Source organism: Diabrotica virgifera, chromosome 1, assembly GCF_917563875.1.
Source record: "Diabrotica virgifera virgifera chromosome 1, PGI_DIABVI_V3a".
NCBI classification, from domain to species: Eukaryota; Metazoa; Arthropoda; class Insecta; order Coleoptera; family Chrysomelidae; genus Diabrotica; species Diabrotica virgifera.
The window spans coordinates 284362762-284387783 of NC_065443.1; the positions used below are offsets into that span (position 1 = coordinate 284362762).

The 25022-nt window shown below is 31.6% G+C and overlaps 1 protein-coding gene across 3 annotated transcripts in view; it reads left to right on the plus strand.

Annotated features, from left to right (window-relative positions):
- Positions 1-12135: 12135 nt before the first annotated feature.
- The window catches only part of LOC126884890 (cytochrome P450 9e2-like), a 58960-nt gene continuing 46073 nt past the window's right edge, over positions 12136-25022 (plus strand). Inside the window, exons 1-2 of one of the 3 annotated variants that reach the window (XM_050651200.1) lie at positions 12136-12491; positions 15580-15798. In XM_050651200.1, the coding sequence (XP_050507157.1) occupies positions 15599-15798 (200 nt within the window). In that variant the 5' untranslated portion in view covers positions 12136-12491; positions 15580-15598. Of the gene's footprint in view, positions 12492-12748; positions 12896-15579; positions 15799-25022 lie in introns of those variants that run through there. The other 2 variants (XM_050651203.1, XM_050651202.1) reach the window with 2 other exon arrangements.

A 25022-nucleotide genomic window follows, 5' to 3' on the forward strand; every position in this document is an offset into this window, starting at 1 on the left:
ATTAACCCTCGTAAAGCGGTGCTTAGATTCTTACGTAAACAACGGTGCGGGGTGCATTTGCACCCCATCTGCATACCCATTTTTATATGTGAACGTCGGGGAAATTGATTTGAAAGATAATTTAGGACTTGTTAATTATACTACGAAACATAACTTTACAAACAAAATACTCATTTATTCTTTAAAAAAATTATTATCGTTGCAAGACAAACACATGAAATTTTCCACAGAGTGAGCAACACAAAGTTTTTACACTCAATACATTATGCCTGGACTTTCAGCCTTTTTTCTCTGACATAAAGTAACACCTACCTTGTCCTGTAACTCTGTTAGCTCCAGGTGGAACATCAGAAACATCCAATTCAGGATACAAAATTTTCATCATTTGCACCCTACAGTCATTTTTCCAAAAAAAAACAAGTAAACGCAGAGAGTTTTAAATGTTGTAATGTGTATGGAATGCGTTTGGAATTGAATTTAATGCGAATAAGAAAATGCACAAAAATCAAAAAAATTTATTAAAAAGATAGGTAATAAAAACGAGGTCTGGGGTGCAGCTGCACCCCGCACCGCCTTACGAGGGTTAATTAGTTAAATTAAATTAGAAAATTGATAAAATAAAAAAAATGTGTATCAACTACTGTAATCCCATCAGGAAACGACCTGAATTAGTCTTAAGAGGCCAGGTCATTTGTATTTACTATAAATAAATAAATAAATAAATAAAATTTATTATTAACATAATATAGTTTGTTTTATCAATGTATTTATTTATTCGCTTATCTAATTATTACCAGTGTAAATTACCATTAAATACGCCAATCATATAATGCGACAGACACGCAACATATTGGGACCGTGCAAGTTCGGCAAAGCGACACCTGGTTTCTACGCTCAGCAACATTTTTCGTACTTTTAATTATATTGGCCAATTATATTAGTCCTGGTCCTGGTTACTGGATAATTGTCAAGGCCATAGTCCAAAAAAAAAATAATAAGAGGAAAAAGTCAGATTCAGGTTATGTTATTAAAACGTAAACAATTGTATGTAGTAAATAGAATTAGTTATTAAAATGCAGTACTGCAAGCAAAATACGATTAATTAAATTTACCTTTATATAATAATTGCATATCATATCAATATTGCGAAGCAATATATAAAATTTTTCTTCTTCAATGACAGTAGGTATGAAATAGGTATACGTCAATTTGACATTTTCAATTGACAATATGAATTATTTAAGAAAGTCACAATATTCCTCCGCTATTCGCGCACGATCGTTTCTCGTATCCCCTCTAAGTACTTGCACACTAAATCGCTTATAACTTGAAAACTATTAACTTTTGAGAAAATGGCTCGAGTCCTTTTTTTAGAATGACCCTAAAAACCTAAAAAATATTTTTCGGAACAAAAAAAGGTGATTTGAATATTTGTTTAAAAACATTTTTTAAAAATTGTCTGCCCAAAAATTTCTGCAAGCACCATTATGATTTGTTTAACCCTTAACATTGATTATAGTATTGGAGGGGACCCTCCAATACTATAATTAATGCCATTAACTACGGACGTGGATGTTTCAGGACATAGACTCTAACATGCGGTATGTCATACCGTTGCCTATTCTCTGTTTTCAATGTGAATTTGTGTTATATTAAAAATATTAAAAAGATGGTGGAGATTTTACAAAATCCTTTATAAACTGAATTGCAAAAAACTGAGTATTGGTCACTCGAAAATAGTAATAAAATGGTGCTTTCCAATCGAATGTAGAACAACTGGATTAACTTTCTGCCATACTAATAGCGAAAGAATATATTGGACTGCTTTTAACGTCCTTTTAACTTTACGTCAACGTAGCTCACAGACTAATAAACCATACTAAAACCTAAAACTGCAGCAGTTGGGAGCAGCTACAATTATTCACCTCTTGAAGGTAATACACAGATGGTGTTCTAGAAATCTATAAAACACGCTTTACAAATCAGAATTTTTTTCATACGGGAACGGCTCACGATATGGACTAAACAATTTGTGGCTTGATGGCACTGGGATTTAATCTGTTGTATTCTTTTCTTGAAGAAAACCAGTTTTATCGGTAGGTATAGTTTTGCTTTTGTGCCGGTCATGTACCTACTACTGAAACAACTGCAATTGCAGTTGCACGTTGCAGTAGGTATGTTAAAAACCAGTTTGTTAATATCCAGAGCCGTGCCGTATTTTTCTAAAAGGTGGAATATATGAATTTTGTAGAAAACCTTTTTTATAAAGTATTTCTAAAATAATTTGATTTTATGAATTCTGTTAAGAATATAATTGAAAAGCATGTCCCCTTTCTCGGCTCTAGAATTTATATCTTCCAGTTTTTTCAGTGTTCAATTAAACACTGCGCGTCAGAAAACAGGCCTCCCGTAAAATTAAACAATTTTTATATCTTTGTATTTTTATCTTATTTACCTTTTGTTCATTAAAATGTTACACTTTTTCAGCCATACCTTGCATTTGTTAGAGGAGTCAATTTTATTTCTTTAATGTGTAGGGGGGATCAGTAGAAGCTCAAGTTCAAGTTTTTGGGGTCGCCACCCTTGTCCCCCGGCCGCCATCTTGGAAATGGGTGCAAAGGGGTATCGCGCTATATCTCGTAAACTACAAACCCTACGGAAAATCTAATGAAACATAAAATGTAGAAAATTGAATTTTCTACAATATTGTTTCTATTACTTTTTATCGTCAAGTGACCAACAAAAAAGGTATAAACAAAAATATGTAAAAAAATTTTAACAAGTTTCTTTTTGGAGGTTGTAACTTTTTTTCAGTTCATTCTAAAATAAAATAACATTATAGCAATTTTGTAGAGGGTTTTTCAGCGAAAAATTTCCACTATAAGCGACAGCCACAGCGCTCCAAACTTGACCAGATTCTCGAATGCTCATAGGGATACAATAAAAATAAAAGTTAGGCTTACTTTTCTATGTACAATTTATTATGATTATAACATTCCTATGCTATTATTATTCTGTTTTTGACCTTTATATCCCCACTATAAAACTTATAACCCTAAGCATATATAGAAAAGGTCCAAGAAGTTGTTTGAGGAAAAATTCGCCGGTTCAGAAGAAGAATGACGCAACCGCAAAATGCAAAATTCTTAAGAAGAGCAAAAAAACGATTTTTGATAGCAAAATCATAAAGTATGATCAAAATTAGCCATTCAGCACACCGTGGTCAGGATCTCGAGATATAAGCGTTTTTTGGTGTGTGCCGCTTGTCTATGAAGTAACATAACTTTTTTCCTATATATTTTGACTTAAAATTTTCCAAAAAACTTCATGAATTATATTTTATTGTTGTGTTGGTTAAAATTATAAACTAAAAAGTTTGTCACTCAACTTTTTAAAAGTAAACATGAAACTAACGAAATATGATGACAAAATGTTTAAAAATTAACAACTATTTTTGTAATGTGTTTAAACATTTTGGACAAATTTCATTGTTATCAAATACTTTATAGATGACACAGTACAATTTTCAAAAGGAAATATTTACAGCGACCAAAGATACAGCGAGGTCAATTTGAAAAATCGTCAAAATTGATTTTTAGCATTTTTGTATAAAATTTGATTTTTGAACATGTTCCACCAACTCTAGATAAAAATAAACTTCATATTCGGATTCAGCGACCTCGAAAACATAAAATAGACCAAAATTGGTCATTCACCTTAAATTTGATTTTCGTGATCGGCATAACGGTTGATGCCGCTCGCCTTATTTATAGATATAAAAGTAGTGTTTTTATTGTATTCCTATGAGAATTCGAGAATCTGGTCAAGTTTGGAGCGGTGTAAAACCTAGATAATAAATAAAATTAAACAACTTTATAGTGAAAATTGTTCATTGAAAAATCCTCTACAAAATCGATATGATGTCATTTTATTGTGAAATGAACGGAAAAAAGTTATAACCTCCAAAAGGAAACTTCTTACAACATGTTCTCTTATTTTTGTTTATAACTTTTTTGTTGGTCACTTGAAGATAAAAAGTAATAGATATAAAATTGTAGAAAATTTAATTTACTACATTTTATGTGTTAAATAAATTTTCTGTAGCATTGCTAGTTTAGGAGAGACAGCGCGAAAGTCCTTTACACCACTTTTTCCAATATGGCGGCGGGGGGACAAGGGTGGCGACAGTGGCGTGCTGGAACTTTTCAAGCGGCCCGGTGATTTTATAGAAAAGCGGCCCCCCATCCTCATTTTACCTTCTATTATCAGGATGTTTTATTCGTTATTTATAAAATCAAAAAAACAAAAATATATATTATTTTTAAATCAAACATAAAACTTTGAATTCAATGATTTTTTAATTTGCTATATTTTTTTATTTAAGAATTAAGCAGTCTCACAAAATAATGTATGACATGTATGACAATATTGTATGTAGTAAGGCAGAAACCATAACTTCCTGAATAAATATAATATGAATTTGATGTAATTAAGATAAAAGTAAAATAAAATTTTGAGAATTTTTCAATTATGTATTAAGTTGAATTTTAGTAAATCAATTATACAAGAGAGTATAAATACCAGTACAGTGCAAATACTTTAATTTAACAATATTTAAAATGTTAATACAACGCAATAATCTAAACATTCTTTTGCAATTATTTTATAAAATAATTATTTAACTCTCGATCAATAAATTCCACAATAAACTAACTTTTTGAGCAAATTCGTCAATTATTTCATCATTTTTAAGCTCACACAAAACTTCCTTTTCTATAGCCATTAGCATAAATGTTTCCAAGTGATCTTGTGTTAAAGTACTTATTAACCGATTTTTTTATGTATTTCAACGTTGAAAAGCTTCTATCGCAAGAAACTTGTGTCACTGAAAGAGTTAATAAATGCTTATATACTATTTGGATAAGCACACAGATATACATAAGTTGTACTTATGCAAAAAAGCATCACAGCAAGCTATACAATCTTTACATTTTTTAGTACCACATGGAAGTGAAGTTTTCACGATATCAACAACATTGTCATTTGTTACATCATGTTCATTCACTTAGATTAATAATATCATCCTTCATACTTTCTGTAGACTGAACATACTCATCATTAATTCGATCTTCTATAATTGCAGTATTTTGCAAAATCCTACTTTTTAACACACATTTATCAGCAAAATCCACTAGTTCTTCTCTAACTGCAGTTAAGGCGCGTTTATACGTATCCAGTAACTGGCGCCAGTCGCACTGACACGACAGCGCTGGCATGGAAATGGCATCATGTAAACACTTTTTTGTGCCAGTCCAGCGCTGTCTGCCAGCGCTGTCTCGAATAGAAAGGTGGTCTATTTTTCATGCCACTGGCATTCCAGTGAGACTGGCGCCAGTTACTGGATACGTGTAAAAGTTACTTTAGGGTATCGATAATGGTATCGGTTATGGCAATCGCAGATATGGTCGGATAAAAATTTCTTAATTTTTCAGTAAATGATTTAAATGCCGTTAAAGGTATACCAGCCTTACACCTAAAGGTAGAAAGGCTTAGGACTAAGTAAGTAAGTAAGTAGAGGTATACCATTTTTTATTGTATCAAAATTTCTAGGATGTAGAGTGCTTAAATCATCATAAAACGATTTATATTGATCAAATCGTTTTTCGATACTTGCAATAGTTCGGTCAAAATTGTGCAAGACGTTTTTCCATTTTTTATTCTGCAGAGTACATACATGTTTGAAGGATATTGAAAAACCATAAATATACTTGTATGTATTAAAATAAATATTATATGTCGCAAAATATTATTTATGTATTATATAGTCTTATTCATTTACTTAACTATATTTTACAATTAAAAAATTAACATTAACAAAATTAACATTCGATTAAAAATTAAAAATATTTTTTTTGGTTACATCTAAAATTTTTTGTGAAAAAAACCTATTTGACCGGCCTCAAGAGGCCGCGGCCTCTCGGTGATTGCACCGATTCATTTATATAGCCAGCACGCCACTGGGTGGCGACCCCAAAAACTTGAACTTAAGCTTCTACTGAACCTCCCTACACATTAAGAAAATAAAATTGACTCTTCTAAGAAATGCAACCCTAAATGTAACATTACAATGGACTAATATCAAATTAAATCTATATCGTGTATTGATTCAGTTACTCTTGGCATTTAAGTCAAGAAAAGGTAAGTGTCATTCGTTTTAATAATGCTTGTTGCCAGTTGCCACCACGGTTCTAACACACATCATTCGATTTGGCATAGAACTGATCACGTTATGGTGGTACTCTCTATATACTGTTCTGCTTCCAAAAACCTTTTAGGAAAAATTTACGTTTTCCAAAATTCTGCCTTGAGAATCTGTTTAGGTACTATGAGATCTACTCCTATACAAATAATATATGTTGAAGCTTCTGAGCCTCCTTTGGAAGAAATTTACTAAGCGAAAAATGGGTACTTAAAGCACACTCTACAAATTTCGAATTATTTTCCTGTATATGTCATCTTAACGAATCAGATCTTACTCAGAAGTATTGGATTAAAAAACCATCTCCGCCTTTATTATGTACTGCATTACAGAACAATCCTATTTTTTTCAAAGGAATTAAACACAGTAGACAAAAACTTAGACTACTTTGCTCTCTTCCATAAAACTGATGTAATAATACCCACATACAACGAAAACAACATAATCAGCAACAATATCCTGAAATCTATTTTGAACTGCTACAGTTGCAACAGTTATATACACCGATGCATCTAAATCAAGAGAAGGAGAAGAGACTGGCTGCGTGCTTATTTTTTACCCTCAGGAGGTTTCGAATTCAAGTACATACTTCAAAATGAGTTTTCAATTTTCTCTGCGGAATCATTGGCCATACTCGAAGCGTTGAAATATATTAAAAACTCTTATACTAAAAAAACGTTAATTCTTTCAGACTGCCTATCAGTTTTACAGAATATCAAAAATACATTTTTGCAAAAAACATTTAGTAATCTTTACATATTTTTAATAAAGGATATGTTAAAGCATTTAGAAGACTCTGGCTTCAATATAAAATTTTTTGGGTTAAGGCACATATTGGACTCAAAAATAGTGAGTATGTAGACTACTTAGCTAAATCCAGTATAACAACAGGCACTTTATTGTCATATTCTTTATGTGTATCAGATGTTATTACTATTTTTAAAAGAAACCAACTATCGATATGGAAAGATCAATGGAATCTTTACTGCTTAACAAACCCCACAGGATACACCACTTTACAACCAGTGATTCCACAAAGTACCTTTTTTAAGAGTTTCAAAGCTCCACGTAAATATATAACAACTATAAATCGACTACGTTTTGGACATACTTGCTATCCAAGTCATTTATATAAAATAAATGTGATTGAAGATGATAATTGTAAACATTGCGAAAAGCAGGGTGATCTTGATCATATCTTTTTTGAATGTACTAAGTTTCAACAGCATTCAAACTCTCTCTATAAAAATTTAATTAAACTTGCATTCAATATCCAGTCTCTGCTGGCTACAGGCTCACAACAAATATACAATATCATTATAGATTGCTTGTCAGATACACGCACGGTCCTATAAGATTTGTACGCGGGCATGATATTTTTATGATTTAAGTTCAGATTTGCATCCTTTTTTATCATAAATGTTTTATCACTTTATCAGAGATCCATTATTGTTTTTATTGTATTATTATTGTATTGTATTATTTATTGTATTACTATATTGTTTCTGTTTAATTTTGTATTAGGGATAGGATTGTATATTCTTTATTGCAACTGGCTGAATGACTAATGTCTGTGCCATTAAATAAAAAAAAAACTGATCACGTTTTGGATGTTTGGGGAAAAGTGGTCCATTCTTCAGTGAGAGCCATTTGAAACTTTTCACATGTTGTTGGAGCAGCTATGCGACGTCTTAGACGCCGTTTGAGAAGGCTCCTTATATGCTCAATAAGATTAAAGTCTGAAAAGGCCAGTCCATTTTTGGAGTAGCATTACCTTCAAGACACTGTGATACAATCCTTATTGTGTGTGGGCTCGCATTATCTTCCATTAGCAGAAAACCATTGCCAATAAACCCAGCATATGACATATCACATGCTGTTGGATCTACGTTATGTATCTGGGTACTGTCAATGTACCCTTCTTAATAAAAAACGAATCTATCCTTGTCTTCCCTTGGAGAAATATCCCTGCCCAAAACATTAGAGTACCTATACCATCAAGAGCAACCAGGTGTGACATAACGTTCATCCAGCCCTTCTGTAGACCTTATTTAGATTACCTTTACTATAAATTGATATTATACACTTATAAATAAACTACCCTTTTTTCCAATCGTCCATCGACTATCGACTAGATGACAATGACCCCGTTGCTGGATTGGAAGCTATCAAAGTATCAAACCCTATTCTCTTAGCCTTGGTCAAATAGTAGAGACGCTTATTACTGGTCCTTGGGCTTACTTAATATGTCTTTGGAGCATTTCTAGCAGTTTGCGTCCGGTTACACAATGCAGCAATAGTGATAACTCGATCTTCTCTGACTTTTGTCTTCCTTCTAGCACCTGTAGCGGGTCGCTGTTAATGAGACAGGTCTCGACAAATTGTTGTTTAGTTCCCTGCACAGTTGAACAACTAACATTAAATTGTGTTGCCACATCCCTTTGGCTTTCTTCATTTTCCAGCATGTTACAATCTGAACAGACTTTCGATATTTTCCACCGTTATTAAGAAATACACTGCACTGTAAGGAGGCCAGTGTAACACTAAGATATAAGATATCTCAGAAACTCTTTAGAACACTACAGTAGTTTACACAGTTCTCAAAACAATCAATTCCGCGAAGCTTCGTTGATTCGTAAATAATGAGTTCTGAGAATTTCATGGTTTAAGTACCCTTTTAGACTAAGACACTGGTGCCTGACACCGGCGGTGTCCGCCACCGGTCTTCAATTGCAGCAAAGCATTGTTGAGCCACTAAAATCAGCCAGACACTCAAAGTGGCTCGTCTGTAGTCGTTCATTTAAAACATTGCTTTGCTGCCAGTGGCGGATTCCGGTGTCAGGTCAGACACCAGTGTCTTATCGACGGTTAAACTGCAAAACCTCGTAAGTCAGTTTTATGTAACTTTAGAGGAGAGACGAAAAACATATTGGCTTCTTTATTTAAGATTTAATTTATTCGTTTTGTGTGTGTAGGGTTCTTTTTAGGTAACGATGCCATTACCATTAAGTAGAATTCAGTAAAATTGTTTTTTTTTGTCAAAGAGCGACTTACGAGGTTTTGTTACTTAAAATCTTACTTATGAGGTTTTTGTAGATGTCGCTAGTACCATTAAATTTAAACATTGACTTACAAGATTTCGTAGTTTAAAAGATATGTAAAAGTATAAAGCCTTTATACATGGAAATCGCCAGCTGACAAAGACAACAAAATCGTCAGAAATCAAATTGACTACATCCCAATAAAGCACAGATATCGAAACTCAATTCAGGCAGTAAAGGCATATCCAGGAGCGGACGTATCTGCTGATCACAGTCTTCTTATTGCTAGGTTTCAACTTCAACTAAAAAAGACGCAAAAAAGCCGCAACAACAATAAACTTAACATACACAGAAACTAAAGTTAGAAGAAACAAAAGAAAATCTGAAACACGAAATCAACACAAATCTAGACAGAAACCCAGGATATAATTGCAACGTAGAACAGCAGTGGCAATTCTTCAAAACCTCTATATTAGAGTCAAGTAAGAAAGTACTTACAACAACCAAATGTAAGAAAGAAGAATGGATGACGGAGGAAATTCTAGAGTTGATGAATGAAAGAGGAAAAAACAAAACCATCAATAAGACCCGCTATAAACAAATTCAAAACCAAATAAGAAGAAAAATTAGGGAGGCTAAAGAAACCTATTTCTCTGAAAAATGTAAAGAAATAGAAGAACTACAAAATAGATATGACAACTTCAACCTACATAAAAAAGTCAAGGAACTAGCCCGAATAGGAAATAGAAGAACCTCAAATATATTGCTCGACAAAAATGGAAATGTTGTAATGGAGACCAAACGAAAACTACGACGATGGAAAGGGTACATCGAGGAACTATTTTATGACCAGAGAGAAGCTATAAGTATATAGTACATCCGTAGATAGCCAAACCGGAGATGTGGGCCCAGAGATAACCAAATCAGAGGTTAGTCAGGCAATAGACTCTATGAAAACCAATAAATCTGCTGGTCCAGATGAATTACCTAGCGAGCTGATAAAGTTGGTCAACGAGAAAAACCTGGACATAATAGTAGAACTGTTCAACGCTATCTATACTACGGGAAATGTTAACATCAGCATTTTTGTGTTTGCTAAAGAAAGTGAATTCCAAAGAATGCAGTGACTACCGAACCATAAGCTTAAACCTTGAAAATTCTGCTGAAGATTATCCACGCCAGAATACACTCTAAACTGGAGCTGGATATTAGTGACACTCAATATGGGTTCCGCAATGGCATGGGTACCAGAGAGGCATTATTCTTCTTCGACGTACTGACACAGAGATGTTTGGATGTTAACCGTCCCTTTTACGTATGTTTTATAGACTAAGTCAGACTCGACTTTTATAGACAAAGTCAGAATCGAAAACCACGTTCTAATTTTATGAAAATGAAAAAGGTCCTATGTAGCAAAGATTTAACATTAGATCTTAAAGTACGCCTAACAAAATGTTACGTATACACTGTACTATACTATGGAGTGGAATCATGGACGTTAAATGTAGAGGCAATGAGATGACTTAACGCCTTTGAAATGTGGACCTATAGAAGAATTATGAGGGTTTCCTGGGTAGATAGAGTTACGAACAACGAAGTACTGAGAAGAATAGGTAAAGAGAAGGAAGTTGAACTTACAATAATTAAAGAAAGAAAACTACAGTATCTTGGACATGTGATGCGGGGCGAGAAGTATGGCATCCTGCGACTAATAATGCAAGGAAAGATAGATGACAGAAGAAGCATCGGAAGAAGACGAATTTCATGGCTGAAGAACCTGAGAGAATGGTTTGGTTGCAGCTCAAAACAACTATTTAGAGCTACTGCCTCAAAAATTAAAATAGCTATGATGATTGCCAACCTCCGTAGCGGAGATGGCACCTGAAGAAGAAGAAAAAGTATAAACCAACAAACTTTTATTCCCGTAGTATAACAAAGTATAAAACTAATAATGGACCAAAAATCGACTTACGAGGTTTTGTAGTTTAACCGTCGTTATTCTGAAAGGGTACTAATAGGTTTTGCGAATTTGTTTATTTTCTTTACGGGTTCAGTCCGAAAAATTTTTAAAGGTACTCCAGATGTCGGATGCACCAAAGTTTAGAAACCTCTATATTTACGAAAGGCCCCCTTCCGAAAACTTTCCGTGAAAAGGAGTAAAGTAAAAAAAAGTAGAAAATTTGTCCGACTCGACATGAATAACTAAATAAACGAAGTCTCATGAGGGAGGTAAATATGATTTTTGAAGTTATACTTCTTTACGATCGAGGGTGAAATTTTATACTTACCTGGCGCATGCGCAGACAGACAGTATGTAGTTCGTTCCTAATCTTTCAAATTATGTATGTATCAGCGCAAATAAGTCATTAAAAGAATATATTAGTGTTTTTAGTAAATGTATTATTTATTATAATTTTTGTGTCTTTGGATTTGTCTTCCTCGGGAATAAAATATTTTATAATAATAGTAAGTATATTTACTTTAAATTTTAAAGCATTTTTATACCTCACTTGGTCTATTAAATTTGTCAGTATGTATGAGAAATTTTGTAAGCTGTCAAATCAAAGGGAGTTTAGCTCGGTGGTAGCGTGTTCGACCGGAGATCGAGAGGTCCCTGGTTCAATTCCGTGTGTTATCTAACTATTTTTTTATTTTTAGTATTGTTTTAATAAAAATTTTTGGAAAGTAGTAAGTAAAAATTAGTTTAATCTTTATATACAAATAACCTGTTAAATGTATATTTATTTCGTTGAAATCATATAATAGAAGTATAACTTCTTACATGCGTACAAAGTACACACACATTCTTTATTTAAATGTAGTGTCAAGGTCTAAGTATTATTTTTATACACGCCCATGGATTAATTTCCTCCTATTAAAAAAATATTGGGCCTAAATTTCGGCAGGTAGCAGTTCTGTATTTATTAATGAAGGTGAAAAGAGTCTTTCTGATTCATTTTTTATGTTGTGGTTAATAACAATTTTCAGTTATCGTGGTGCAATCTAAAGTGAAAAATATTTCAGTCTATAATAGCTTTTTTGTTTACAATGGAAAATTGTAAAATGGAAAAGTAAAAGTTAACTTGTCTCAGTTAAAAATTAATCTCAGTAGGATAATTATTGTAGTGTGACAAATACCGCTTTTATTATAATTTTACTACATTGTTAACGACGGTTATTTTTTTTAAAGGGTAAGTTAAAAATAAGTTTTTATGGTGAATTAGTGAATTTGTTTGTTGTTGTGCGTAACTCTTTATTTGTAGTACCTATGTAAATAATAATTTTACGTTATTGTGGTGCAGTATTATATCTAAATTATTAATATTTTAGTCTATTGGTAGGGGGCCGTAAGTATTACGTAACGCAGGTTGAGGGGAGAGGGGTTCAAAAATCTTCAAAAATTGCGTTACGTAATACTTAAACGCCGAACGCCCCATTAAGGTGCGTTATACAGGGGGAGGGGGGTCAAAAATCTTCAAAAATCTTCAAAAATCTCGTTACGTAATACTTGAACGCGTCCTAGAGTGCATGAAGATCAAAATAAACTATTACCTCCGGTTTCAGTGAGCCTTATTCACTGATTTCCTGAAAATTGGTAAGTGGTTAGAGAATACCTCAATTGTGCTTTTACCCTAGGGGTGGATGGCACCCCTTTTCGGGGGTGAAAATTATTGTATTATAAATAACCCCATAAATCGATATAGAGGCACAAATTCTTAGTTGATTTGTGTAGTAATTTTTTAAGTAAAATTTTTTCAAAATGTTTTTAGAATAACTGGGCTAATTTTTATATCAGATTTATCCAAAAACCATTTGAAAGGTATAGGCCCATAAGAGCTAGAGTATCGTATTAAATTTAATCTTTTAAATCCATTATTTTTTAAGAGATAAAAGGTTAAATGGTCCCGCGCGGTTACATAGGTATATGGTTCTCTCAAAAAATTTAGGCTTTAACCGTTTCTATTTCGGGTATTTTTTATCTGTACCACAAAAATAAAAAATAAAGTAAAATCTTTACATCAATTTATATCATTTTCTACATATTATATCGATTATTTAATTCATAGGAGATTCTGACCAATAGAAAGCTACAGAAATAAAAATTAAACTGATAATTTTTGATAATATCCCGTCGTCAAGTATATTACGTCAGATGCCCTTCGTTGCGACGAAAAAATACATTCGGTGACATTAATGACAATTAATGTTTTAAAAATTATAAAAGTGATGACTTTCAACCGTCAAATATTTATAACAATTGTGTGTTTAACTGTACTAATTTGTACTTACATAAATAAATTACAATAAAATTTTGGTTTTGAACAGTTTTATTCATGAAATAATCGCAACAAATTGCACTCAATCTCTGAAATTAATATAAAATTTTTGCTCTCGTGACACTTTGACATAATTTCACTCGCCTTCGGCTCGTGAAATTAAAACTGTCAAAGTGTCACTCGGGAAAAATTCGATAATTTTAGAGCTCTTGTGCAATTACTACTGAGCATTTTTGGAGTTATTATCAAAAGATAATGTAATTTAGAAATTTTTGATTCTGATTTTTGAAATCAATTTTTTTCAAAAATATGCATTCTAAACTGGTCAAAATTTTTGAGTTCATTGCTTATGCTAAAATAAAGAAAGTCTTATAGGGATTACTATAAATTTTAATTTTTGTGGAAATAGCGCGTGTATGTTTAATTTTTCACTTTTTCCTAAAACATTCGAAATTTATTTTCATCTCTTAACTTGCTTTACTTTTTCTGGAGCTCATTTGATAAGTATTCCTAAGTACTTTGAGAAGCAAGTACTTTTTAGGCTTAAATATTTAGATTTGAGTATAATCCGACCAGCGAGGCCTGTCGGGTGACCTTCTCGTAATGTGTATTTCTCGTTGTGTATTTTCGCGCAAGGTCACCCGCCAGGTCTCTCTTGTCGGATTGTACTCGACGAAAAAATCCTACATTCAATTACCTATAACTCACTTTCAATTTAACTTAAAAGGTTTTTCAAGTAAGGAATTTATTCGATTTTTTATTAGCTTTAATGTTCCTTTAAGATAACTTTTTTATAAAGACATATAGTTTTTTATGAAAAACCGTTTTAAAACATGCATTTTTTTCACGAAAAACTAAAATATTTTTATCCTTTATAACTCCAAAAGTATTGATTTATTTTAATAACTTTGATAAAACATATTTTGCTTAGAATGTGGGGTTATTCGCTAAACCTAGATTTATGGGGTTATTTTTAATAAAATAATGTTTACCTCCGAGAAGAGAGTGGCATCTACCTCCAGGTGTTAAATATCAAATATTCATAATTCATATCCGATATTAAACAGTATATTTTTATCACTCCGTAGATCACATGAAATAATTTGTTATTATATTTAACCATGTGCGGGCTATTTCATTTGTTTAATTGTTGCAATTCATAAACAATATTTTGGCAATGGACATTAATTTAGCTGACTAAGTAAAAACCTTTGTTCTTTTGGTCGTGTGGGCTATGACCCAATTCATGTTGCCAGCAAGAGAGAACATACATCTAAATTCATTCATTAGAATCAACTCAACCAGGCCAGATGTGCCTTTAACTTCATTCCTTCGAGTAACTTCAATGAGTCAATATGTAGCATCATAAGTGACTCGAGTTAATTCGCGTACGAGCCACATATCGGTAAAGCTACGTTCTCCCGGGCTTGTTGAGTTACCCTAGTGTCAATCTATGTCAATAAATTATCAAAGTGCTTTTGGTGTTTCAATAACAGACGACAGATCCCACTGAGCCCGAAAATTAAACACAAGGGTAAAAGCGCAATTGAGATATCCTGTAACTCAGCGGTTCTCAATCTGTGGTACATGTACCACTGGTGGTACATATCGTCATTTTATGTGGTACATAAAACGCAAAAACAGCCAAACTCAGCACCACTATTATAGTTAATTACATCACCTTTCCGTTAGCGATTTCAGTTAGGTGGTGCACTAAAAATATTAAAAGTATTTGGTGGTACATGACTCAAAATGATTGAAAACCGCTGCTCTAACTACTTGTTTTTTTTTTGTTTACATTGGAAAATTAGTAAAAGTTAACTTGTCTCAGTTAAAAATTAATCTCAGTACAATAATTTTAGTATGGCAAATACTACTATTATTATAAATTAAATTTTACTTTCATTGTTGAAGACATTTTTTTCTAAAAGAGTCATTTTTATATTTAAAAATAAGTTTTCATGGTGAATTAGTGAATTTGTTTGTTATTGTGCAATTTTAGGTATCTACCTTTTAGGAATATGTTGGAAGTCTTTCTTGTTGGAATAGTCATCTGTTTAATAATATATCGAATGAAAAGGTATTTCCGATATTGGGATCAGTATGGAGTCAAAACGGTCTCGTCGATATATTTGTTGAAAGAACTGGTTAAAGTGTACCGCAGACAAAGGATAATGACTGATATGTGTAGAAATGTTTATAACGCCATTCCAAATGCAAGGTATTTAAAATATATAAATAAAAACGGTATATTATGTTACCTCTAAAAAGACTTAGGAACGGAATATACCGACTATTTTTTTGCATCAATATACCGCACCAAATCTTTTTTATTCGATTCTATATAAGATATACTATAAAATATTATTTTTAAAAGTTTAAATGTTTTTGTTTGTGTTTGTTGAAATTTTCGAAGTAAGCCGGAAATTTTTATTAACAAATTTTATATATAAAAATCAATTGCTGTTCCTTAATCTCGCTAAAACTCAGCTATTCCTGCCTCAGGCTAAAACTCAGGAATGGCTGGACCGATTTGGCTAATTTTGATGTTAAATTGTTTGTGAAAGTTCAGGGAAGGTTTATACGGTTTTATTTAGTCATTTTAGTAGTCACAAAAATATTTACAGCTATATGTATAAAAGTCTCTGGTCACAGTGTTAGTTGCCATATTCCTCCGAAACGGTTTGACCGATTTTTATGAAATTTTACACGTGTATTCGGCAGGTCTAAGAATAGGTTGTTATCAGTGGCGTAACAAAGTCCGTCGGGCCCCCCCCCCCCCCCGAAGAATTTGAAATAGGGCCCTTTTAACCCGGGAGCAGTCGCGCCGTTAGAAAAAATCCAACTTTTTATCATTTTCCGTGATAACTTAATGAAAAATTTTTGCAACATAACTTTCCACTTGTAAGTGCCTCGAAGAAGATTGTAGTAATGCGTAAGATTTTAAAAAAAAAATTTAATTTCATTTTTATTTTTTTTGTGGAATTTATGGCTTTGGTGGGAACCAATTAATTTTAAAATTGTTAGAAATAGATATTTTCAACATAACAAGCAAACAAAAATATTATAAAACTGAACTTTGTTTTAAATTCGTATTGTTAGATTTTGTTCTACGCGCGACTGCTTAAGTGACAGAAGTGAGCGCGACTGCTCCCGCGTTAAACAATTACTAAATACTAATTCTCATCTTTATTGGTATACAGACCCATTCCAAATAAACAACTTATTTTGTTGTTTTCTGTACAACTTACCTACAATACATTTAATAACCAGCTTTAAAAATAGTAAATGTTAAAACAATTCTTTCTTGATTTCTTATACAGTGTGTTTGCGTAGCTTGGAACCTATGGGAAACTTTTTTATTACATATCTATATTACGAAAAAAAAGTTATTCTTCATAAAATGCTCTGCATGGTATAAAACTTAAGTTGCAATAATTAGATATTAAATTTTATTGATTTTATACTAGGTATATCAAAAAAATATTAATTTCGCTCAGTAGTACCTATACCACCTTTATATTTTACAATATTGAAAAATTTTATTATAAAAAGTTGTTCGCAATTAAAAACTATGTTTAAATATGCAATTATATCATTCCAGTTGAAATATTGTGAACTATAAAGGTACTTAACTCTTAGAGAGAAATTCATATTTTTCGACATACCTCGTATAAAGTTGGTAAAATGTGATATATTACGATTGAATCTTTGTTTTGACATAATGCAGAGCTTTTTATAAAGAATCTGATAAGAATTGTATAAAAAATTTTTTCGTAAAATTAAAAAATTAATAATAAAATAGTTATTATAATTGTAATAAAATAATGTTGGTTATCGGTAATTTGAGAAATATTTGGAAAAATTAATTTTTTATTTACAACGATGTAATTACATATTAAAATTAAAATCGTATATTGTTAAATATAAAAGTACTTTATCCTTGAGTTAAATTCCTATTTTTTGACTTACCTCGTATAAAATTGATAAGCTTTGATATCTGATGGTTTATCTGGCTTATTTTGTATCTCAGATTTAAGACCATTCAGAGCATTTCATGAAGAATAACATTTTTCGTAAAATTGATAATAAAAATGTTTCCCATATGGTTCGAAGCCACGCAGACATACTGTATAAGTGCTCAAAAAAATTTATTTTGAATTTTCAAATTGTAATGTCTGACAGGGCCGTAACTACCATTGGGGCAACCGGGGCAGTGCCTCGGGGCCCCCGGCGAAGGGGGCACCGCGATTGTAATCGCGTTATACTGCCTATAGGCAATATAACGCGATTAAAAACCTACATTATAGCCGAAGAATGTAAGTAACATTATATGTAGTATTTTTTTATGAACACAGAAAAGATGTTATATTGATGGTAAATATTTAGCTTAAAATAATGTGATTTCAAATTTTTTTTGTGTTGGTCAACTAAAATTCGCGATTGAACCGGAATATAGAGGGCAGGTCGAATGCAAGAAAATGGCCGATATAAATGGTATAAACAAACATTCAATTGAGGAATAGAACAATACCGATTTGATTTAAAATATTTTAATGTACTCGTAATGCTGAAATTTGCTAAAAATTTCTTAATAATGACCAAATTCCATTCAAATCAACAATTTTCTGGTTTGTTTATACCACTTATAGTAGTTTATATTCCACCAGTGGTCAGCTACTTTGTTTTTCATCGCGAATAGCAATATGTAGGTAGGTACAGGAAACTTCAGTCATGGAGTACATTAAAATGCGTTTTCAAGTGGTTAAATATCAATTTTCCCGGACTCCTTCTGCTGGGTGATTAACCCCAGACCCCCCGGTATATAATGGGATTTATCTCATTATTTAGATATTTTAGAAATCCTTAAATTACCTTAAAGTATTCGTTAGATATTTATTTATAAAACAATAAATATTACGCATATTTGTTACAATAATTGCAAAGTAGAACACCTTAGTTAAAGTCCACGTTTTGCTTACTCAACAAGGTTGTGATTATTCATTTTGACACACTAACGAGAATATATACAAACATATTTACAAAACGAAGTATTTGATAAATATGGGAACACGATCAGATTTGAGTGATTAGTGGGTCAGTTGAATTAGTTAGTTAGGTTTGAGAGGTTGCTGCCGTTAGAGCAGAATAATGTCACCTATCAACTGAATACATTTATACGGAATATGTTTATAAATAAAGAAGTTATGAGTACATAGTGCCTTCCTGTTAAACAAACCCCATTCCAGTATAGTAAATATCCAGCCACCACCATATGGCGACCTGAGAGACGGACTGGACTTCTGAGGCAGTAGACAACAGGAACAAATATGGCAAAAAACTGGAGGAAACGAAGAAAATTTGGGGTAAAGTACCAATCCCCATACTAATTGTTATCGTTAGATGGAATGGAGACTATATGGAGCTGGAGAGACCAACGAAAACGGTGTCCAAATGGTAGACGTCGACATGGACGAAGGTTTGGAGACTTGGGACCACGCCCAAACGTCAAGAGGACAAATGGAAAGAAATGGACAATGCCTAGTGGACAAATGTGTACCTAATCGTGAGTAACTTTTAGCTATTTTTTTTAAATTGCATATACAGTCTCACAGATATGAATTTTTTTATTAATAAAATATAAATATAATCATTTAAGAAGAACTAGAATTATTAATTTTCACTTAAATATAAGTAAATTAGGTAAAATTTTTTTCGTATATTATTAAGTTTTAGAAGTATTTCTCTAATTTAGAAGATCTTTTTGAGAATTACATATCATATATAAATAATCTTAATCGATAATTTTATTTTAATAGAAATATAACAATTCTTGTATTATATTATATCGAAGAAATAATATAATTATTTTTAACCATACGAGAACGTAAATAAGTTTATTTTGATTGATGTATTTCTGCTTTTTCTGCACTTTTTGCATACGGAACTTATTTTGTTTATAACAGTATTTACTATTTTTAAACTAAGTACTTCGAGTATAATATTATGATGATATGACGTGTTTGACATTGAAAATTGAAACGAATGAACTACATATTAATTCGCTAACGCGACAAATTTGTATGAAGAAAGTTATTATGATAAATAAAATTAGCCTGAAAAATATAAGATATTAGTATTCGAATAATATATTGTGGTTATAAGGAAAGACAAAAGAAAGTATTTTAAGATGTTGGAAAGAAATCGGAAAATCCAGCATAAAGGACTTATATTAGAGACGGAAATGTCTCAATCAATGGAAATTTTTGTTGAGAAAAGCACGTAAATGCAAAGATTTTACTTATGATAAATATGACAAGACAAAGAAACATACCCTAAAAGGGAAAAATTTAAAATGACTATGGAAAAGAAATTAATTTTTTTTAATGAATAACCATTTTCAATTTTTTTTATAAGGAGTATTATTATTCCACGTACATAGGACTAATAAAATTCGTCCTCGTGATAGAGACCACAACTACTACCATAATGGCGTATGGAATGTTTATTGAGTAAACGAATTTCCTCGTGAGAGAGTGAATTATTTATATACAATAATTTTGTGACGAAAAGAAAGTCAGTTAAGAAATGATGATGAACTGATATAAGAAGAAAAATAAAGACAAAACAAGTTATAAAAATATGTTGAAGTAACGGAGTTTATAAAGGAAAAGAAAATCCCATCTGAGGAAAAAGACAACAGAAGATTAAATATTAAGATTTAAAAAGTTACCCTAGAGAAAGACAAGTACTAAGGATAATTTGAAGAAGATTAATGTCAAAAGATCTGGAAAAATAGAATAATTGAAGAGAATTTTGTACCTGCAGTACAAAAAGTTACAGTACCTTAGTACCTACAGTAAAAAGTACTATTTATGAAGAATACTTTGTATTGCTTCAAGTAACATAATTATTAGTATAATATATAAAAGAACTTTAAATTTCTATAATATAGATATACTTATTTTATTCGAATGAGGTCATGTAAGACTGTATTTCAATTAAAGAAATAGAGATTATTTTTGTGATGTAAAAGTGACTATTCGCGTGAAGAAACTGAACTTCTATTTAGCTAGTAAAAAAAAATTTAGATTAACTATTTAGCTATTGTAGGTTTTTCTCATTAGTAGTTTTAATGTAAATATTTTAATGGACGTCCAGACTTAATATTAATTACTCAGCAATTGCAAGCTGAAATTTTCTTTATGTAAGGAGATTTTCATGATATTTCAGGAGATTGTCATTAGTAGGAGATTTTCATGATATTTTTTTAACAGAATATGGTCTATTTTTATTCACACTTTCTTTCGATTTTTTTTCATAATTGAATGCTGAATTTTTTTTGATATCGACTTTTTTTTTAATTTTTTAAATATCGGTCGAATTTTAGTATAAATATTTTATAATAAAATACAATTAAAGACAATTTAGACAATAAAAACCAACTCTTGTCAAGGAAAAGGTACAAAATGAAAATTAGAAGATATTAGCATACCCATTTCGTGTTTTGAAACTAACTGGATCTCACCTAGACTGAGTATATCAGATCAGACAGGAAGTTAGGGATGCAAGATGTAGAAGATTTATTTAAGCGCACAACTATCAATTTTGTCTTTTTGGAACTAACCTTCTCACGACTAACGACGTGCAAAAGGACCGGAAGCAAATGCAAGGATATAAAGTTGCGAAAAACTACCCATCGGGTTAGAAAATGAAGAATTTATAAAGTAAATGATAAAGAAATAATGAAGAAATATGAAGAAGAAGAAGATTTTTGTTTAATAGTACACGATGAAGAAAGTACTAGGTATAAAGAAAATGAAGAAATATGTAGTTATTGTGAAGTACCAGACAAGAAGAAGAATAAGAAAAAGAGATAATTTCTAATAGAAGAATATTAAAAATTGGAGAACATCAAAAGATTTGTCTTAAGGGTCTAGTAAAGAAGTAGAATTAACAAGTAAGTTCAAATGAAGGAGTTGTAATTTTTTTTTAAACCTCTGAAATCAAAGTAAAGTATAAAATACAATTTCTGAGTATAGATTTCCGCGAGTCATAAGAAACGAAATAACTAAGAATAGACGATGTTTGATAATTAGTGAAATAAATTGTATATATTTGTAAAATTTTGTTTATATATTTTTTTTTGTAAAAATTTGTATAAATCTATACATATAACGTAGTCAGTTGATGATGATAATAAGAATATTTAATGATAAAATTGTGGCTTATTTCCCATAAAAAAATACGTAATTATAAAAATGCCACAAGGAAATAGCTTCAGAACAACGATAATAAGAAAATTTTCTTCTCTTCGGGGAGGAAAAAGGAACCACGGTACATGGCTCAGAAAATTTTCTTTTCTAAGGGGGATGATATAATGGGATTTATCTCATTATTTAGATATTTTAGAAATCCTTAAATTACCTTAAAGTATTCGTTAGATATTTATTTATAAAACAATAAATATTACGCATATTTGTTACAATAATTGCAAAGTAGAACACCTTAGTTAAAGTCCACGTTTTGCTTACTCAACAAGGTTGTGATTATTCATTTTGACACACTAACGAGAATATATACAAACATATTTACAAAACGAAGTATTTGATAAATATGGGAACACGATCAGATTTGAGTGATTAGTGGGTCAGTTGAATTAGTTAGTTAGGTTTGAGAGGTTGCTGCCGTTAGAGCAGAATAATGTCACCTATCAACTGAATACATTTATACGGTATTAGTTTAACTAAATAAAGAAATCATGAGAATATAGTGTATTCCTGATAGTCAACCCCATCAACAGAGCAGTTAAATATCCAGCTACCACCATAGGGGGCCCCCAGATCACGTTTGCCCCGGGGCCCCCAACATCCTACTTATGGCCCTGATTTAATGACATATTCGAATTCAGCATAATCAAAAAGCAAATAGAAACATTTGTGAACAAAGTAAAATGATGAATTCACCGATATCTTTTAAAATTATTTAATATAAAACAGTTTTATTGTTTAAAGAATTAATAAACAATTAGAGGCATCTGTGAGTAGAACTTTTCACTTTAAGATAAGATATATAAACTAACAAAAAATGTTTTAAAAAAATATAAGCTTGTTTGATTTTTTCCGAAAACGAAACAATGCAAGTTTTTCTACATTGACTTCCCTAAAGCGTAAGTGTTATAATTTCCTTATCTTACCGTTTATCTGTTATGTGAGATTGTCCAATGAATACACAAGAAAAGTCGTCGATAATTGTTAAATAAATGCGTACCAAAGTGATGCAACTATAACCGTAAAACAACACAAACATAAATAGCTTTCAATGTAAACAACCAATATGAAATTACTGGCGATAATATTGTATCGAAATACTAAAAGTAGGTAAAGAACAGAGAGAAAGAAAACCCATTTTTAGATTTAAAAATATTGTTCTTAAATTCGGCAAATTGCAATTCTAATATCTTTCAATAGTCACGTACAAAGCATTATATAGTTTATTGTCGCTGCCATAAAATTTCGGTAGGCCGGAAGGGATTAAGTTTCTAGATATTATGAGATGATTCACTTGGCAAATACGTCTATTAGTTAAAAAATTTTACGTTTTTAAATTTAAACGGACAACGTAAAAATAATATAACAATAACAGATTTTTACATAATATCAGATGACAAGATGGGGCCCTTAAGCGATTGGGGCCCCCCCGCAAGCTTCATGCTGCGGGGCCCTCTGTTACGCCCCTGGTTGTTATTGTTCAAGCAATCTATATAGTGTAATAGGTAAGATTTGTAGCTTTCTTTGGGTTGTTCTTCTTTAATATTAGGCCGGCAGCTGGTGTTTTCTGGTAATTAAATATGTAGTTAAAAATATTTATTTATACTTAGGTAAATACCGTTAAAGCAGGACATAATATTGTATGTGTTAAAATTAATTTTATCAATTTTTTAATAACATTTAACCTCACAGGGACCTCCCTCTTACCGCATGCTTGCATTAATAACTGATGTAGAATAGCTTTTATAATTAATCTTGTTATTGTTAGAATTACTGATACTAAAAGAACTTTATAAAACACAGTTAGATCTAAAATTACTTTAGGTATACAGTTCAAAACTTTTAAAATTCAGCACAAAATGCAAGCATGTCCCCGCTCTTTTTTTATTAAAAATACAAAATCTAAAAATATTTTTTTAACCGAGTTTTTTCATTAGTACACTTATGCTTGGAAAATGAATTGCACAACACAACAATTAAAATACTGATACACTTAACTCATTTTCTCCTTCTTCCGTATTTTCTTCGTCACTATCATCGCCCAATTCAATAATACATTTATTTCCACCATTAATGTGGAAGTGCCCAATCTTCTTATAATATTCTTCCACTTTGATCACTTTGGCGATTCTTTTCTGCCAGTCTACTTTGGTAATATTGGCTACTTCTTTTTTAATTATCTCAATTACCTTTTTGTCAAATTTAGGAAATTTATTTGAACGCCTTATACTTGGTTTTAATTGTCCCCAAATTAACTCAATAGGATTGAAAACACAAAAGTAGGGGGGAAGTCTCAATATAGTGTGTCCATGCTTTTCGGCAATACTCTCTAGAGCGTATAATTTTCTAAATTGCTTCGTGTGTAGAACTTCAATAAGTTGTTTTTTTTGTGTAAATATCTTCGAAATACAAATCATTTTCCATTAAAAAATTTTGCAGGTCAGCTTTCTTTGAAGATGTATTTGGTATTTTAGTGAGCTGTCGGGAATGATAGGAAGCGTTGTCAAGCACTATTACGCTGTTTTTCTCCAAGTTTGGGATCAGCGAGTTTTCAAACCAATCTTCAAAAATGTCAGCTTCCATATTCTTGTGGTAGTCAACGTTACAATCTTCCATTTTCTTCCCACATAATTTTAAAGCATTCGGAACCCATCCCTCACTTCCTCCGCAATGTACAATAATTAGTCGCGAGCCTTTATTTGCAGGCATTTCTGGTACGCACATGCTTGAAGCATCTGTCCATCCTTTCTTTACTGTATCGTGGGTATCATACCAAGTTTCATCTAAATAATAAATTCTCCTATTTTCTTGCCTATATTTAGTAATTTCTTCTAGGTACATATTAAGTCTGTGACTATTCTTTGGCTTTCCATAATTGCTTGACGTTTATTTATTTTTTTGAACTTAAAGCCCATTTTTTTATCCAATTTTGAAGAGTTTTCTCACAGCAGTTCATATTTCGACCGGTTGTTTCCAATTTCTTTCTTATTATTTCTATTGTAGGTATTTCATTGCTTTTGTAGCAGTCGTATATTGTGGTTTTCAATAGTTTTACAAGTGAAGGATTTAAAGGTCTTGAAAATTTGTAGTCACATCGTTTCTTGCGATGATAGGGTTCATTTTTAACTATTTTATATACAGTAGAAAGTGGAATTTCTGTTAAATCAGAGGTGGC